The sequence below is a fragment of the Oncorhynchus kisutch genome, linkage group LG4 (assembly GCF_002021735.2).
Source record: "Oncorhynchus kisutch isolate 150728-3 linkage group LG4, Okis_V2, whole genome shotgun sequence".
NCBI classification, from domain to species: Eukaryota; Metazoa; Chordata; class Actinopteri; order Salmoniformes; family Salmonidae; genus Oncorhynchus; species Oncorhynchus kisutch.
Window position 1 is genome coordinate 6,943,658 of NC_034177.2, and position 18,563 is coordinate 6,962,220.

General features: G+C 41.7%; 1 protein-coding gene across 1 annotated transcript; it reads left to right on the forward strand.

Annotated features, from left to right (window-relative positions):
- Positions 1-2,844: 2,844 nt before the first annotated feature.
- On the forward strand, positions 2,845-16,998 carry ankle1 (ankyrin repeat and LEM domain containing 1). The gene is made up of 9 exons (XM_031822347.1): positions 2,845-6,009; positions 6,402-6,554; positions 6,872-6,977; positions 7,752-7,875; positions 8,119-10,758; positions 14,410-14,584; positions 14,774-14,936; positions 15,535-15,667; positions 16,344-16,998. Exons 1-9 carry the CDS (start codon positions 5,942-5,944, stop codon positions 16,514-16,516), a joined length of 3,735 nt encoding a protein of 1,244 aa, XP_031678207.1. The 5' UTR covers positions 2,845-5,941; the 3' UTR covers positions 16,517-16,998.
- The last annotated feature ends 1,565 nt before the right edge of the window (positions 16,999-18,563 follow it).

Here is an 18,563-nt window from a genome sequence, read left to right on the forward strand (position 1 = left end):
GGGCCTCATACCTGCCCTCCTCTCCCTCTTCGCTGTCTGATGGGCCTCATACCTGCACTCTTCTCCCTCTGATGGGCCTCATACCTGCCCTCCTCTCCCTCTTCACTGTCTGATGGGCCTCATACCTGCCCTCCTCAACCTCTGATGGGCCTCATACCTGCCCTCCTCTCCATTATATCTGTCAGATTTTTCCACCACACAGACATGTTACATTTCTTACAGGAGTGACTACATCCATCTTTGTACTGGAAATCGAACCCACAACCCTGGCGCTGCAAAGCATCACACTCTACCAACTGACCTACACGGGACCAATAGCAACACTCGGATAGCTCTTCTGTCCTGCAATATTGATCTACCTTATTTGTTGGCATTGCTAATGTTCAATCAAGATACGGGTAATCATGTTCAACCCATGTTTGTTTGTTATTAAGGTATGGATAGTAATGTTTGCGATTGAGTTAGGGGTAGTTATGTTTGCTATTGAGTTAGGGGTAGTTATGTTTGCTATTGAGTTAGGGGTAGTTATGTTTGCTATTGAGTTAGGGGTAGTTATGTTTGCTATTGAGTTAGGGGTAGTTATGTTTGCTATTGAGTTAGGGGTAGTTATGTTTGCTATTGAGTTAGGGGTAGTTATGTTTGCTATTGAGTTAGGGGTAGTTATGTTTGCTATTGAGTTAGGGGTAGTTATGTTTGCTTATTGAGTTAGGGGTAGTTATGTTTGCTATTGAGTTAGGGGTAGTTATGTTTGCTATTGAGTTAGGGGTAGTTATGTTTGCTATTGAGTTAGGGGTAGTTATGTTTGCTATTGAGTTAGGGGTAGTTATGTTTGCTATTGAGTTAGGGGTAGTTATGTTTGCTATTGAGTTAGGGGTAGTTATGTTTGCTATTGAGTTAGGGGTAGTTATGTTTGCTATTGAGTTAGGGGTAGTTATGTTTGCTATTGAGTTAGGGGTAGTTATGTTTGCTATTGAGTTAGGGGTAGTTATGTTTGCTATTGAGTTAGGGGTAGTTATGTTTGCTATTGAGTTAGGGGTAGTTATGTTTGCTATTGAGTTAGGGGTAGTTATGTTTGCTATTGAGTTAGGGGTAGTTATGTTTGCTATTGAGTTAGGGGTAGTTATGTTTGCTATTGAGTTAGGGGTAGTTATGTTTGCTATTGAGTTAGGGGTAGTTATGTTTGCTATTGAGTTAGGGGTAGTTATGTTTGCTATTGAGTTAGGGGTAGTTATGTTTGCTATTGAGTTAGGGGTAGTTATGTTTGCTATTGAGTTAGGGGTAGTTATGTTTGCTATTGAGTTAGGGGTAGTTATGTTTGCTATTGAGTTAGGGGTAGTTATGTTTGTTATTGAGTTAGGGGTAGTTATGTTTGCTATTGAGTTAGGGGTAGTTATGTTTGCTATTGAGTTAGGGGTAGTTATGTTTGCTATTGAGTTAGGGGTAGTTATGTTTGCTATTGAGTTAGGGGTAGTTATGTTTGCTATTGAGTTAGGGGTAGTTATGTTTGCTATTGAGTTAGGGGTAGTTATGTTTGCTATTGAGTTAGGGGTAGTTATGTTTGCTATTGAGTTAGGGGTAGTTATGTTTGCTATTGAGTTAGGGGTAGTTATGTTTGCTATTGAGTTAGGGGTAGTTATGTTTGTTATTGAGTTAGGGGTAGTTATGTTTGTTATTGAGTTAGGGGTAGTTATGTTTGCTATTGAGTTAGGGGTAGTTATGTTTGCTATTGAGTTAGGGGGTAGTTATGTTTGTGATTGAGTTAGGGGTAGTTATGTTTGCTATTGAGTTAGGGGTAGTTATGTTTGCTATTGAGTTAGGGGTAGTTATGTTTGCTATTGAGTTAGGGGTAGTTATGTTTGCTATTGAGTTAGGGGTAGTTATGTTTGCTATTGAGTTAGGGGTAGTTATGTTTGCTATTGAGTTAGGGGTAGTTATGTTTGCTATTGAGTTAGGGGTAGTTATGTTTGCTATTGAGTTAGGGGTAGTTATGTTTGTTATTGAGTTAGGGGTAGTTATGTTGCTATTGAGTTAGGGGTAGTTATAAGTTTGCTATTGAGTTAGGGGTAGTTATGTTTGCTATTGAGTTAGGGGTAGTTATGTTTGCTATTGAGTTAGGGGTAGTTATGTTTGCTATTGAGTTAGGGGTAGTTATGTTTGCTATTGAGTTAGGGGTAGTTATGTTTGCTATTGAGTTAGGGGTAGTTATGTTTGCTATTGAGTTAGGGGTAGTTATGTTTGCTATTGAGTTAGGGGTAGTTATGTTTGCTATTGAGTTAGGGGTAGTTATGTTTGCTATTGAGTTAGGGGTAGTTATGTTTGCTATTGAGTTAGGGGTAGTTATGTTTGCTATTGAGTTAGGGTAGTTATGTTTGCTATTGAGTTAGGGGTAGTTATGTTTGCTATTGAGTTAGGGGTAGTTATGTTTGCTATTGAGTTAGGGGTAGTTATGTTTGCTATTGAGTTAGGGGTAGTTATGTTTGCTATTGAGTTAGGGGTAGTTATGTTTGCTATTGAGTTAGGGGTAGTTATGTTTGCTATTGAGTTAGGGGTAGTTATGTTTGTTATTGAGTTAGGGGTAGTTATGTTTGCTATTGAGTTAGGGGTAGTTATGTTTGCTATTGAGTTAGGGGTAGTTATGTTTGCTATTGAGTTAGGGGTAGTTATGTTTGCTATTGAGTTAGGGGTAGTTATGTTTGCTATTGAGTTAGGGGTAGTTATGTTTGCTATTGAGTTAGGGGTAGTTATGTTTGCTATTGAGTTAGGGGTAGTTATGTTTGCTATTGAGTTAGGGGTAGTTATGTTTGCTATTGAGTTAGGGGTAGTTATGTTTGCTATTGAGTTAGGGGTTATGTTGCTATTGAGTTAGGGGTAGTTATGTTTGTTATTGAGTTAGGGGTAGTTATGTTTGTTATTGAGTTAGGGGTAGTTATGTTTGCTATTGAGTTAGGGGTAGTTATGTTTGCTATTGAGTTAGGGGTAGTTATGTTTGTGATTGAGTTAGGGGTAGTTATGTTTGCTATTGAGTTAGGGGTAGTTATGTTTGCTATTGAGTTAGGGGTAGTTATGTTTGCTATTGAGTTAGGGGTAGTTATGTTTGCTATTGAGTTAGGGGTAGTTATGTTTGCTATTGAGTTAGGGGTAGTTATGTTTGTTATTTAGGAACGGGGTATGGATAGTAATGTTTGTTATTTAGGAAAGGGGTATGGATAGTAATATTTGTTATTTAGGAAAGGGGTATGGATAGTAATGTTTGTTACTTAGGAAAGGGGTATGGATAGTAATGTTTGTTATTTAGGAAAGGGTATGGATAGTAATGTTTGTTATTTAGGAAAGGGAAAGGGGTATGGATAGTAATGTTTGTTATTTAGGAAAGGGAAAGTGGTATGGATAGTAATGTTTGTTATTTAGGAAAGGGAAAGGGGTATGGATAGTAAAATTTGTTATTTAGGAAAGGGAAAGGGGTATGGATAGTAATATTTGTTATTTAGGAAAGGGGTATGGATAGTAATGGTGTTGTGTAAACTGAGCTGATCTACAGTATAATCTCCATTGACACTCCATAAAAACTTATCCAAATGTACTTGCGATTAGTCTAATTCATTTAAAATAAAATGACATTTTTTGGTAGGAAACAATAATTCTTGAAGAAGTTAATGCTTGTTAACCATTTTATTGTCATAGTTAGTAACATGACTATTGTAAGGAAAAGATAGACGGCTATGGCTTCAGTTAGTAAATCTACTATGAAACGCAATACTGTGGACAACAAATGAGGTCCTGTTTTTAAATTAATATATTTTGGAATATAGAATGACATTTTTTTAAATACATGTAGCTGGGTATTTCTTTAGAGTAAATTATGTGCTGATTGATTATTCAAAAGGTACGGGATGAAACAATCTTTCCCAAACTCAGTCCTAGGGAACCCAAGTAAAAAAAAATGCCCTAGCGCTACAAAGCTGATTCAAATAATCAACTAATCATCAAGCTTTGATAATTTGAAGCATCTGTGTAGTGTAAGGGGTCCCGGGGATCGAGTTTGGGAAACGCTGTGATAAAGGAAAGGAACTGTAAAAACAAAACTATTGAAATGTAGCCATAGATTTCAGAATTTATTACATAAAGTGGCCTGTACCCTGATCGATAGCTAGCTAAATAAATATTGAATGATCTATAGCTAGTTTAAAAAAAAATTGGCTGATCTATAGCTAGCTAAATAAATATTGACTGATCTATAGCTAAGCTAAATAAATATTGAATGATCTATAGCTAGTTAAAAAAATATTGACTGATCTATAGCTAAGCTAAATAAATATTGAATGATCTATAGCTAGTTTAAAAAAAATATTGACTGATCTATAGCTAGCTACATAAATATTGAATGATCTATAGCTAGTTAAAAAAAATATTGACTGATCTATAGCTAAGCTAAATAAATATTGAATGATCTATAGCTAGTTAAATAAATATTGAATGATCTATAGCTAGTTAAAAAAATATTGACTGATCTATAGCTAGTTAAAAAAATATTGACTGATCTATAGCTAGCTAAATAAATATTGAATGATCTATAGCTAGTTAAAAAAAATATTGACTGATCTATAGCTAGCTAAATAAATATTGAATGATCTATAGCTAGTTTAAAAAATATTGACTGATCTATAGCTAGCTAAATAAATATTGAATGATCTATAGCTAGTTAAAAAAATATTGACTGATCTATAGATAGCTAAATAAATATTGAATGATCTATAGCTAGTTAAAAAAAATATTGACTCATCTATAGCTAGCTAAATAAATATTGAATGATCTATAGCTAGTTTAAAAAAATATTGACTGATCTATAGCTAAGCTAAATAAATATTGAATGATCTATAGCTAGTTAAAAAAATATTGACTGATCTATAGCTAGTTAAAAAAATATTGACTGACCTATATCTAGTTAACTAAATACATGGTGAAAGAATATTTAAGAATAACTCGTAACTAACGAAACAAGGAAATGATTCCTCTTTACTTCATTGAGATAAACACCATAACCGAAAGGTTGCAAGATCGAATCCCAAGGTAAAAAGGTAAAAATCAGTTGTTCTGCCCCTGAACAAGGCAGTTAACCCACTGTTCTTAGGCCGTCATTGAAAATAAGTATTTGTTCTTTAACTGACTTACCTAGTTACATAAAGGTAAAATTAAAAATACATGCCACACAATTTTGATGGTAAAGTCTAATTGGTTCGAATGCTGACAGATACTAGATTAAACCAATCAGTATTATCTGTAGGTGGGATATTGGACGCAAAATAGGCTGATGCAGGGTCATGGTGGATTGGGAAGTGGGTTAGTGTTAGTGGGGGAAAACCCAGATGGGGTGTGAGGAATGTGTTGAGGTACAGATTGTGAAGCATGTCCTGTTATATTGCAGGCGGTATACTGAGGATAGGAGGACATTTTTCTGTGAGATGGCTGAGTTGGGTGTCACCACATATGTCTTGCTTGTCCTATGTTGCTCTGCGGGTGCTCACTGCTCAATGATTGTCTATATTGTAATTGTTTTTAATAACCTGCCCAGGTTATTGATTAATGTGCACTGTCCCTGTAAAAAATAAACTCAAACCGGCCTGCAACTAGGATTGTGAGGCCATTAGATATTTAAATGTGTAATTCGCACTCCGACCTGAGAAAGGCAGCGATACGCAATACGGCATCTAGTCTGCCGGAAACGGACAGGCGGGGTTTATGAACTTGGAGGGAACTTCAACACAACAAACCAAGAAAGGAAATCGAAGATGAAATGTGAATTTATCAAAATTGCTAAACATAAATAAATAAACGAAACCGATTGCATCCGACGTGCACGAGAACTTGGGTTGCATGCTTTTAGTTCGGTAGCTAAAGTAAAAGCTTTGATGACCAGACGAAATATTGCAGAAGTACGCGAGTCATGCAGCATCGAAGCAAGACCAGTCTGGCAACACAGCTGTGCAAAGCTGTGACTGACGGAGAACCAAGGTAATGTGCTGTCATCTCTTTACCTGACTAGCTAACGTTACTACCGAGGAGTATCCATCTGTGCTACTGTAACGTTACTAGTCAGTAGCTTCATCATTTACAGCTATGGAAAGCATGTATGATTAGAGTTATGAGAAGGGCCAGAGATACTAGGCTGACGTTACCGCAGATGGAAGGGGGATCATAATGTGCTACTGTACAGAAGGCAACTATTTATAGTCAGCTAGATAACAACAGGGCTAGTTAACTATTTACTTCTATGATATGTAACTTTAACCTTGTTGTCTGTAAGGTTTATATTAATTTTAATACATTTACATACGTGCAATTTTAACACTCTACGTATGACAAAAGAATACCATGACTCTTTTCTGAACATTTTTTTTTTTTAGAACCGTGCAGATTCTTCTCGCACAAGGAGCAAATCCCAATCTTGTCGGAAGTAACGGTGTTGCTGCTGTGCATTTGGCAGTTGGCAAAGAGACGGAGAAAAGTATACGCAGCCTGAAGTTAATTCTACAACATGGGGCAGACCCCAACATCCGGTACTGTAGACCTAAATTCAACTAAATAGGCTCTACTGTAAAACAATGTTATCTACTGTTTTCCAATGTGCAGATCATGTTGCTTGCCATTATGTTGTATAGCTAGACATTCCGTACATGGCTATAATATGAATCAAATCTAATTTTATAGTGGTCACATATTTAGCAGATGTTATTGCGGGTGTAGTGAAATGCCTGTGAGCTAGAATCTGAGCTGACATGTCTGTCGTCGGCTCCATTACATTCTTATAACATGTCATAAACATGCAGGCAGCAAAGCTTTGCATCAAATTAGCTTCTTTCTTTTTTTCATCCAGGTCTTCGGATGGCTTGACACCCCTGCACGTAGCAGCGTTATGGGGTTGCTATCAGAATCTCAAACTGCTGTTAAAGAATGGAGGGAACGCAAACTTAAAGGATCAGGTGGGAGAGATTACATTTGGGTCTGATTTCACTCAGCTTTTTTGTACTTATCTTTAAAATGTAGGCTACAGTAGGTATGAGTTACGTTACTGTAAGACTTGTAAGTAGTCACAATGCTGCAAGAAAGCAGGAGGAGCAAAGGAGGGTTTAATTTACATATGAACTATGTTCTTCTGTACAGTGTTCTATAAAACAACATGAATCAACTATCTCTCTGTCTCTCTGTCTCTCTCTCTCTCTCTCTCTCTCTGTCTCTCTGTCTGTCTGTCTCTCTCTCTCACTCTCTGTCTCTGTCTCTCTCTCTGTCTCTCTCTCTGTCTCTGTCTCTCTCTCTGTCTCTGTCTCTGTCTCTCTGTCTCTGTCTACTTTGAGTTGTTCTGGTGTGGTGGTCATTATTACAGGGCAATTCCACGGTAACATAGTGAGATTTTTCACTTTAAAATGTATGTTAAAATATTGCAAAGTTAAACAAACAACTCTATGAAAAAAGTTGACTACTTTGACCAATTTCAACTATTTTCTTTTTGCAAAAACACATTTACTTAAAGAAGAGTGCAGATGCAAAGTTTGTAACAGAATACCAGTTTGTGCCGTCATTCTGTTACCAAACTTTGCATCATCAAAAAAATGATAAAAATCTGAGTCTCCCTATTATGTTACCAGGAAATTAAACACTGGACAATATCTACTTTCCCATCCAGATTTTGAAACAATCAACACTTTTTCCTTCTTTATTCTCACCTACTCCTCATGTTGTCTCATTGCTCTCGTCAGGAAGGGAACAAACCAGGTGATCTGGCACAACAACAGGACAACCGCAGATGTGCCCACCTCCTTCAGGAGTACCAGTCTCAGTCCTTGGACACAGAGGAGGAAGATCTGCCTCAATTCCAATACTGTAAGACATTTTTCTGGACCGTTTGTGATGCTTCACATCGCAAACTCTGATGCGTCACTGTGTGGCTCGGTTGGTAAGAGCAAGGCGCTAGTGACTCCAGAGCCGTGGGTTCAATCCCCTTGGGTCACAGACTGACTGTTGTAAGATGCGTTGGATAAAAGCTTATGAGAAATGGCATATGTTATTATAATTGTCTGATTTCTTAAGAGTCTTAAATACTTTGTCCTTTTCAATTTCCTGCAGCTGTTTACAATGGCCAAGGTGACGCATCAAGCTACACTGAGTCCGAAGACTGCAGTGTTCTCTCTCACAGCATGTCCTTGCTGAGTGACTTCGGGGAGGGCCCACTGAGTAGCACACGACAGACCTCGTTCTTTGAACTGTCTGCTATTAGCAACAGGCACAGTTGGAGAAGAGGATCCCATTCAGGGGCGTCTGATTATAAATCTAACCCTGAGGTGCGCCACACCAACGATTGGGACACGGACTCTGACTGGGAGCCTCCATCAATGTTATCCAGCACTCGTATGTCCGTCGCAGGTCCCAGAGCCGCACTTCCTGTACTTCGGGAGGATGCACCACTCGCTGACTGCAGTGCGCTGCATCCGTCTGTAACTGGGAACAGACTCTCTCCTCCTCCGTTGGACCTCCTCCCTCCTTGCTTTTCACGACGCACGAGCCGCAAGAGTGTGAGCTTCAGAGAGGAAGTGGACGAATACTTCCCTGTTTTTAGTTCAGAATCTCCGAGGCGGGAGCCAGGGGGTCAGGGTACTGCCTACTCTAAAGACTATACTCTCGACTTCTCGGAATACTCCGAGTTCCTGGATCCAGAGCGCATGGCCACCGTCCTACATCACCAGGGGATCGACGTCACCTCCCCTGAACATGTGTTTGTATTCTCCAAGGATAATAATGAGTGCACTGAGATCGACATGGAAAAAACATTTGTTGGACACTTCCCATTTGAGGAAGAGAACGGAGAAGTCGTTGAGAATCAGGTAGAAGAAGTGAAGGTCCCATTATGTGGCTCTGCTGGCAGCAGCAGTAGCAGCGGAGCTAGTAGGTACAGCAGCTGTGATAGTGACCACTACATTACGACCCTGGAGGCGTCCCCCAGGCGGGTCTCAGCCTCTGAAGAGGAGCGTAAAGTGAAAAGCAGAGGTGTCGAAGACGACAAACACACACAAAATCCTATGAACACTAACAATGTAGATACTGATGAAACTCCTAACAGCTCAGAGAGGTCAAAACCAGCCATGGTAGAACTACCAGCCATGGTAGATAACCTTACATTGACTGACAAAATATCTCCAACCAAAGGTCCAGGTTGTGAAAAAATATTTCCAGATGCTGTCTTAGCGGGTAATGTTGAAGAGTTGTCAACAAGACCGACTGAATGCACTCCCAGACCTGGTTCTACTCCAGCGTTGGAGGAGGACCTGCCTCTGACCCCAAGTCCCTTTGTCACTGGTAGGACGCACTCGCGGCTGAGTCGCTGCTCGGTAATTAGCGGCAAGACCCCCGAAAGCCTCCTCTCCACCTCCTCGCTGTTTGAGCAGACCTTGCCTACGCCGACACGCACACGCCGCCAAAACATCAAGTCGCAAGGCAGCGACAACGTCTTTTACGACACGCCATGCGGGCGTAGTCGCACCCCAGTCTTTTCTGGAAACGGGACAGCTAGTACTTCTGGGGACTCATTTGTCATCTACGAGAGCCAAGAGCCTCAATCTAGCACTCTCAGAGCCGACAGAAGTCAAGGGTCATATGTCAGTGCCAGCCAAGCGGACACCCTCATCATCGCCAAGGACGACAGAGGTCAGGGATCTTGTGTTAGTGCCAGCCAAGCGGACACCCTCATCATCGCCATGGACGACAGAGGTCAGGAATCTTGTGTTAGTGCCAGCCAAGCGGACACCCTCATCATCGCCGAGGACGACAGAGGTCAGGGATCTTGTGTTAGTGCCAGCCAAGCGGACACCCTCATCATCGCCGAGGACGACAGAGGTCAGGGATCTTGTGTTAGTGCCAGCCAAGCGGACACCCTCATCTCTAAAACCATGGCTGACACAGTCATCGTAACTCCAAGTTTAGCTGACAAATTGTCTTTACTGGATAATTACTTTACTTTAAAAAATCCTCACAAAGAGACTGTACCCACTTATCTGAGAAAAGACGTTCTTGAAAGTGGTGAATTTCTAACCGACGATTTGTCCAGCTCCAGTGATGCAGTGACCAAGGAGGGGACAGTTGGTAGCTTTGGGCCAAGAGTGGAGGAATCCTGGACCACAGAGGAGGCCGACTCAAGCTCATCTTTGTCAAGTTCCCAGACTCCATCTTCATCCAGCTCCAGTTACTTCTCTCCAAAAAGAGATCAGCCCCCCTCGACCCCAGGCACTACCCCGCGCTACAGCATGAGTCGACTCTCCCACTTCCACAAGCCTCAGCGGCTGGCCAGCCTCTCCTACACTCCAGGCGGACGTCCTGTAATACCAGACCAGGAGGAACCGGTGGAGTACCTCTACACGGACACGGAGCAGGGTCACGAACTGATCGAGACCCACGTCCCACCTGCGGCCAACACCTCGCTCAGCTCCAACATGAGCACGTTCAGTGGCGAGGACACAGTGCTTTACGACTGGCGCTCCCTGCAGGGTGGTGGAGGTACGGAGGCCAAAGGGAAGGAGAACCAGGAGCCCGTGGTGGCTCAGGAGTGGTCAGAGACCAAATGCCTGACGGACAAGGAGCTGAGACGCAGGCTTGTGGAGATGGGAGAGAGTCCGGGACCCATAAGTCATCGTACCCGGCCAGTGTACATGAAGAGGCTAAGGCGGCTGTTGCTGGAGCCGGACACTCAACAACTACTGCCGGACCAACCCCAAGGTAATGTTCCTTTCAGTTGTGTTAACTCTCAATCAAATTTCATGATGACGTCATTAAGGTTAGATCAGAGATGTAAAGGATAAGGGTTAACACTGTTGATTATGCAAATAACGTTTTATTGGTCACATGTAGACGAACCGAACAAGTGTGTTCGCATACTCCCTTAAAAGACCTTCACTTGGAAAACAAGAAGAAAATGGCAATGGTACTTTTTGTCCACTTTGAGACACCGTAGCCAGTATACACTTCCTCAAAATAATCAGAATTTAGATCACTCAAGAAATCTGTCATTAATTTTTACATTTTTGTTGAGGAGATCTTAGTCTCGCAAATTTTACATCTGACAAAAGATGTTTGGTTCAGTATTTCTCAAGTGAAAACAATTGCAGAATCCTCCTTCATTGAATGACAACAAAAATCTCAAGTGTTGACCAAACGCTGATGAAGGGGCTATAGACTTCAGCTACCGATTTTGGCGCACCTCAAGAAAAATATTTGAGAGAGATCGAATAGAAAAGTAATAACATGTAATAATAAATACACAATGAGTAACGTTACTATATTATTACTTTTCTATTCGATCTCTCTCAAAAAAAATTCTTGAGGTGCGCCAAAATCGGTAGCTGAAGTCTATAGCCCCTTCATCAGCGTTTGGTCAACACTTGAGATTTTTGTTGTCATTCAATGAAGGAGGATTCTGCAATTGTTTTCACTTGAGAAATACTGAACCAAACATCTTTTGTCAGATGTAAAATGACATGGTTATATATACAGAGTACCAGGTAATAACATGGTTATATACACAGAGTACCAGGTAATAACATGGCTATATACACAGAGTACCAGGTAATAACATGGCTATTTACACAGAGTACCAGGTAATAACATGGCTATTTACACAGAGTACCAGGTAATAACATGGCTATTTACACAGAGTACCAGGTAATAACATGGCTATATACACAGAGTACCAGTTAATAACATGGCTATATACCCAGAGTACCAGTTAATAACATGGCTATTTACACAGAGTACCAGGTAATAACATGGCTATATACACAGAGTACCAGTTAATAACATGGCTATATACACAGAGTACCAGTTAATAACATGGCTATATACACAGAGTACCAGTTAATAACATGGCTATTTACACAGAGTACCAGGTAATAACAAGGTTATATACAGAGTACCTGGTAATAACAGGGTTATATACACAGAGTACCAGTTAATAACATGGCTATTTACACAGAGTACCAGGTAATAACAAGGTTATATACAGAGTACCTGGTAATAACAGGGTTATATACACAGAGTACCAGGTAATAACATGGCTATATACATGGGGTACCAGTACTGAGTCCATGTGCAGGGACACCCCTTCAAATGAGTGGATTTGGCTATCTAAGCCATACCTGTTACTGACGGGTGTACAAAATCGAGCAAACAGCCATTTAATCTCGATAGACAAACATTGGCAGTAGAATGGCCTTACTAAAGAGCTCAGTGACTTTCAACGTGGCACCCTTATAAAATGCCACCTTTCCAACAAGTCAGTTTGTCAAATATCTGCCCGCCTGGACCTGCCCCGGTCAACTGTAAGTGCTGTTATTGTGAAGTGGAAACATCTAGGAGCAACAACGGCTCAGCTACGAAGTGGTAGGACACAAGCTCACAGAACAGGACCGCTGAGTCCTGAAGCGTGTAGCGTGTAAAAATCGTCTGTCCTCCTGGTTGCAAACTGCCTCTGGAAGCAAAGTCAGCACAATAACTGTTGGGAGCTTCATGAAATGGGCTTCCATGGCCTTGCAGCCATTCAAGCCTAAGTTCCCCAATGCACCATGCCAAGCGTCGCCTGGAGTGGTGTAAAGCTCACCACCATTGGACTCTGGTGCAGTGGAAACGAGTTCTCTGGAGTGATCAATCATTCTTCACCATCTGGCTGTCCAACGGACTAATCTGGGTTTGGTGTTTGCCATGAGAATGCTACCTGCCCCAATGTAAAGTTTGGTGGAGGAGGAATAATGGTCTGGGGCTGTTTTTCATGGTTTGGGCCCTTTAGTTCCATTGAAGGGAAATCTTAACGCTACAGCATACAATGACATTCTAGACGATTCTGTGCTTCAAACTCAGTGGCAACAGTTTGGGAAAGGCCCTTTCCTGTTTCAGCATGACAATGCCCCCATGCACAAAGAGAGGTACATACAGAAATGGTTTGTTGAGATCGGTGTGGAAGAACTTCACTGGCCCACACAGAGCCCTGACCTCAACTCCATTTGAACACCTTTGGGATGAATTGGAACGCCAACTGCGAGCCAGGCCTAATTGCCCCAAAATCAGTGCCCGACCTCAGTAATACTCTTGTGGCTGAATGGAAGCAAGTCCCTGCAGCAATGTTCCAACATCTAGTGGAAAGCCTTCCCAGAAGAGTGGAGGCTGTTATAGCAGCAATGTTCCAACATCTAGTGGAAAGCCTTCCCAGAAGAGTGGAGGCTGTTATAGCAGCAATGTTCCAACATCTAGTGGAAAGCCTTCCCAGAAGAGTGGAGGCTGTTATAACAGCAATGTTCCAACATCTAGTGGAAAGCCTTCCCAGAAGAGTGGAGGCTGTTTTGGCAGCAATGTTCCAACATCTAGTGGAAAGCCTTCCCAGAAGAGTGGAGGCTGTTATAGCAGCAATGTTCCAACATCTAGTGGAAAGCCTTCCCAGAAGATTGGAGGCTGTTATAGCAGCAATGTTCCAACATCTAGTGGAAAGCCTTCCCAGAAGAGTGGAGGCTGTTATAGCAGCAATGTTCCAACATCTAGTGGAAAGCCTTCCCAGAAGAGTGGAGGCTGTTATGGCAGCAATGTTCCAACATCTAGTGGAAAGCCTTCCCAGTAGAGTGGAGTCTGTTATAGCAGCAATGTTCCAACATCTAGTGGAAAGCCTTCCCAGAAGAGTGGAGGCTGTTATAGCAGCAATGTTCCAACATCTAGTGGAAAGCCTTCCCAGAAGAGTGGAGGCTGTTATAGCAGCAATGTTCCAACATCTAGTGGAAAGCCTTCCCAGAAGAGTGGAGGCTGTTATAGCAGCAATGTTCCAACATCTAGTGGAAAGCCTTCCCAGAAGAGTGGAGGCTGTTATAGCAGCAATGTTCCAACATCTAGTGGAAAGCCTTCCCAGAAGAGTGGAGGCTGTTATAGCAGCAATGTTCCAACAACTAGTGGAAAGCCTTGGACCCACTCCATATTAATGCCCATGATTTTGGAATGAGATGTTTGACAAGCAGGTGTCCACATACTTTTAGTGATGTAGTGTATATTCTGTAGGTAGCGATAACGTGACTAGTCAATGGGATGGTTAATAAACAGTAACAGCAGCTTATGTGCTGTGTCAAAAAAAGTTAGTGGGTCAATGCAGATAGTCCAGGTAGCTCTTTGGTTAACTATTTAGCAGTCTTCTGGATTGAGGCTAGAAGATGTTAAGGGTCCTGTTGATTCCAGACTTGGCGCAAGTTAGTTGTTAGCTTAAAGTGGTTTGTTCGCTCACACCCAGTCAGGTGTTGTGTTTACCCACCTTTTTGACAGATTATCCAATGAACTAGTAGTACTTATGAAAATGCTACTCTTTTCTGCTGTGGTGAATGACTGAGTTATGTGTGTTTTTAGGTCCTGCGCAGGGACACAGTCCAGAGCTGTGTGTGGCCCTGCGGACGTTGGTGCTGCCCGACTGCCAGGAGGATGAGCTGGCGCTGTGCCAGCAGTTTGACCAACCAGACCAGAACAGGAAGTGGCGGGAGGGCGTCATCAAGTCCAGCTTCAACTACCTGCTACTGGACCCCAGGTCAGTTGTAATCGTTTGGCTTTTCCAATGCCTGAATGAATCTTTCCTTGCATCCTCTCACCAGAGAATCACCCTGGACCTTCTCCTCCAATGGGGTGAAACTCATTGCAAATTTGATATTGAGCTTGTGTCATCTTTAAACAACATAATTTCATTATGTTCCTCTTCCGGCACCTTTTCCTGCATCAGAGTAACAAAGAACCTACCGTATCGGAGTCATTCCATGAGCCCTATGGATTGTTTTCAGACTTTCATCAGCGCTATATTCTACGTGGGTAAAGGCAAACGCTCCCGACCCTACAGCCATCTGTACGAGGCTCTAGACTACCACCGAGGAGATAAGACTTCTAAGGTTGGAGTCACTTTTCTTTAACTACATTTGAACTTCCGTATCCGTTTAGTTGTTTTTCTCTCGTTCTGGGTCTATGTAGTTTCCTCCTGTCGGTTGGTTGTATTGGAAAAGACCGTATTGGTGCAGTGGGGGATTTGGGTCATTTGTCTTGACAAACAACAATGACTAACCAAATTTAAAATGTAATATAAATGACCCAAGTGTAAAGTCATGTGAAATGGGATGTGGTCCACATCAATACACATCTATGGGGCGGCAGGGTAGCCTAGTGGTTAGAGCGTTGGACTAGTAGCCGGAAGGTTGCAAGTTCAAACCCCTGACAAGGTACAAATCTGTTCTGCCCCTGAACAGGCAGTTAACCCACTGTTCCTAGGCCAGTTAACCCACTGTTCCTAGGCCAGTTAACCCACTGTTCCTAGGCCAGTTAACCCACTGTTCCTAGGCCAGTTAACCCACTGTTCCTAGACCAGTTAACCCACTGTTCCTAGACCGTAATTGAAAATAAAAATGTGTTCTTAACTGACTTGTTAAATAAGGGTAAAAAAAATAAAATGTTAACGTCCATATCGTTCCTCCTATATTTTGGGGGGGGGGACAGAAACTGTGCTCCAAGGTGCAGCACATCCTCCAGGTTTGGAAGGCCGAGCAGGGGGTGATCTCTCTGCACTGCTTCCAGAACGTCATCCCCGTGGAGGCCTACACGCGTGAGGCCGTCATGGTGGACGCCATTGGTGAGTGACCATTATTTTATTCTAAAAGAAGTGACTAATCCTTCTTTCTTTCTTTTTTAAACTTTTGAGGATGCCTTTCAGTCATTTCCTTTCACTGGTGTAGTTCGTAACGGTCAGTGAAGATGGAGAGAGGGAGGCGAGGAGAGGAAAACATCTTATGTAGCCTGGTTCTACTTCTATGTTCTATGGGTCCTGAGTGGCGCAGCAGTCTAAGGCACTGCATCTCAGTGCTAGAGGCGTCACTACAGACCCTGGTTCCATTCCAGGGCTGTATCACAGCAGTCTAAGACACTGCATCTCAGTACTACAGACCCTGGTTCCATTCCAGGCTGTATCACAGCGTCTTCCGGGTATGGCCAATGTAGGCCGTCATTGTTAATAAGAACTTGTTCTTAACTGACTTGCCTAGTTAAATAAAGGTTACATTTTTAAAAATACATAATGTTACCATGGATATCTTGAGATTTGATCTGCATCCTGAACTACATGACACTTTTAAGTGTTTAGGTCTATTTTGTTCCCCTAATTTATTTCTAATGAGTCTCATTTAAAGTTTTTTTTAGTTTTTTGTCCTACAAATTCTTTAAAAAAAAAATGTCTTGCCTATGTACGAAACTAAAATGAATGCAACGAAATAAGATAAAGAGTTTCAACAAAAGAAACCTTCCCATTGCAGGCTTGAAGATGCTGACCAACCAGAAGCGAGGGGACTACTACGGGGTGGTGTCCACGTGGCAGTTGAAGAGGAAGAGGGAGCTGGGGGTGCACCTGCTCTACAGGGCCATGCAGATCTTCCTGGCTGAGGGAGAGAGGCAGCTCAGACCTCCTGATATCAGGGTGGGACAGTAGTGCCCCCCAGTGGGTAGAGTTGGGTACTGCACCAACAGAAAATGAAAGTGTTTATTGAACAAGGTGTTGACTAGTTTACTCCATTCAGACGAAACTTGGGCTTAAAGGTCCATTGCAGCTGTTTTTATCTCAATATCAAATCATTTCTGAGTAATAATTAAGTACCTTTTATTATGATTTGTTTTCAATTAAAATTGTTAAAAAAGGAACAAAAAATAACTTCTGAGACTAAGAGCAATTTCTCAAGCAAGAATTTTGATGGGACTGTCTAGGAGTGGTCTGAGTGGGGAGAGGAACATTGAAAATGGACAAATTTACAGCCTGTTGATGTTACCGGGCAGGTCAAAACTCCATCCCACCAAAACAGGCTGACATTTCAGGCGGTGGTTTCAAACAGCACTAAAAGGGTATTATCATCATTTTCACAATATTATTTCAAGCTCATAGTGTGGGAAGTTAATAAAACCACATTTTTGACTGTACTGGGCCTTTTAAAGTGTAAATGTTTTACTTATTGATGTAGAAGAGATTGGCTTGTTGGATCACAGGACCAAGATATAGGTTATTTTTCTATACATTTTTTGTATCCATGTCATACCTAGGCTCAACCAGATTCACCTTGGAGCTCTGATTGTTGTCATTTCACCTTTCTGTCCGTTCTCCTATCTCCTCGCCTCCTTCTCTAATCCCATCTCCTCGCCTCCTTCTCTAATCCCATCTCCTCGCCTCCTTCTCAACTTCTCAAAAAATAATCGTGTCACAACCAATGTATGTCTAATGTCAAAACACTGGGTGGAAGGAAACACACATTTACACACGTTTCGAGGATTTTGTTATTTACCTCGGTCAAATCAATTACAGATTAACTTGATTGAACTATTCCCCCTTTTAACAAGTGATATGATAAATGCATAGTTAAAATGAAGTTTCCAAACAAATGTCAATATCATTAGCTATATGCCTATGCTGGTTGTGCTATGTCAAACTGGCAAAAGTTTACATGTTTGAATCATCTCATCCACAGAATCTTTCAACTGTCTATAGACTATTTCATCCATGTAGCATTATTTTTCTTTGTTGTATGTACTTATAAAAACAAAAATACCGAAGTAATTGACTTGTTTGTCACCTTTCATTTCAGTTTACCCCGACATTTCACTATAACAGCATTTGGCCAAGACCTGAAGAATAAACTGTAAAAGGTGTGCTTGCGTACCAGCATAATTTGAACAATGGGAGAATGGCAATTTAATTTCCTTGATTCCTCCCATCCTCTCTTCTACTGTAGCATTTTGATGAGAAGTTCTGAGGGGAGGGACCTCTGACCTCATCCAATGATTTTGAAAACGAGGCAAGGAAATGGTAGAGATTCTCACACAGTCTTAAGTGATTTTTATTTATCTAATTGTAAAAAATTATGTTTTTTTATGTTTTAATTTGACCTTTTATTTAACTAGGTAAGTCAGTTAAGAACAAATTCTTATCTACAACGACGGCCTACTCATGCCAAACCTTAACGACGCTGGGCCAATTGTGCGCTGCCCTATGGGACTCCCAATCACGGCCGGATGTGATACAGCCTGGATTCGAACCAGGAACTGTAGTGATGCCTCTTGCGCTGAGAAGAAGTGCCTTAGACTGCTGCGCCACTCGGAAGCTAAATGAAGGACATGCTAGCTCTGCTGTATGATTCTCTTCGACCAGCTAGAGTTTGATTTCAATGGGAGGTCATTGGACCTGAAGATGTATGTAATGACAAGACGTAGCGATGCACTACTTTATATGGATACGTGTATTGTAATGAACACAAACATTTCATAATATAGCAGTGAGCTTCAAATGGGTACACATGTTTACCATACTGCACTCAGTGGTCTGAATGTCCTGCAATGATGGTGTCTATCACCACGTCAGAGTTCCCTCTAGTGGTCTGATGGTGTCTATCACCACGTCAGAGTTCCCTCTAGTGGTCTTCTGATGGTGTCTATCACCACGTCAGAGTTCCCTCTAGTGGTCTGGTGGTGTCTATCACCACATCAGAGTTCCC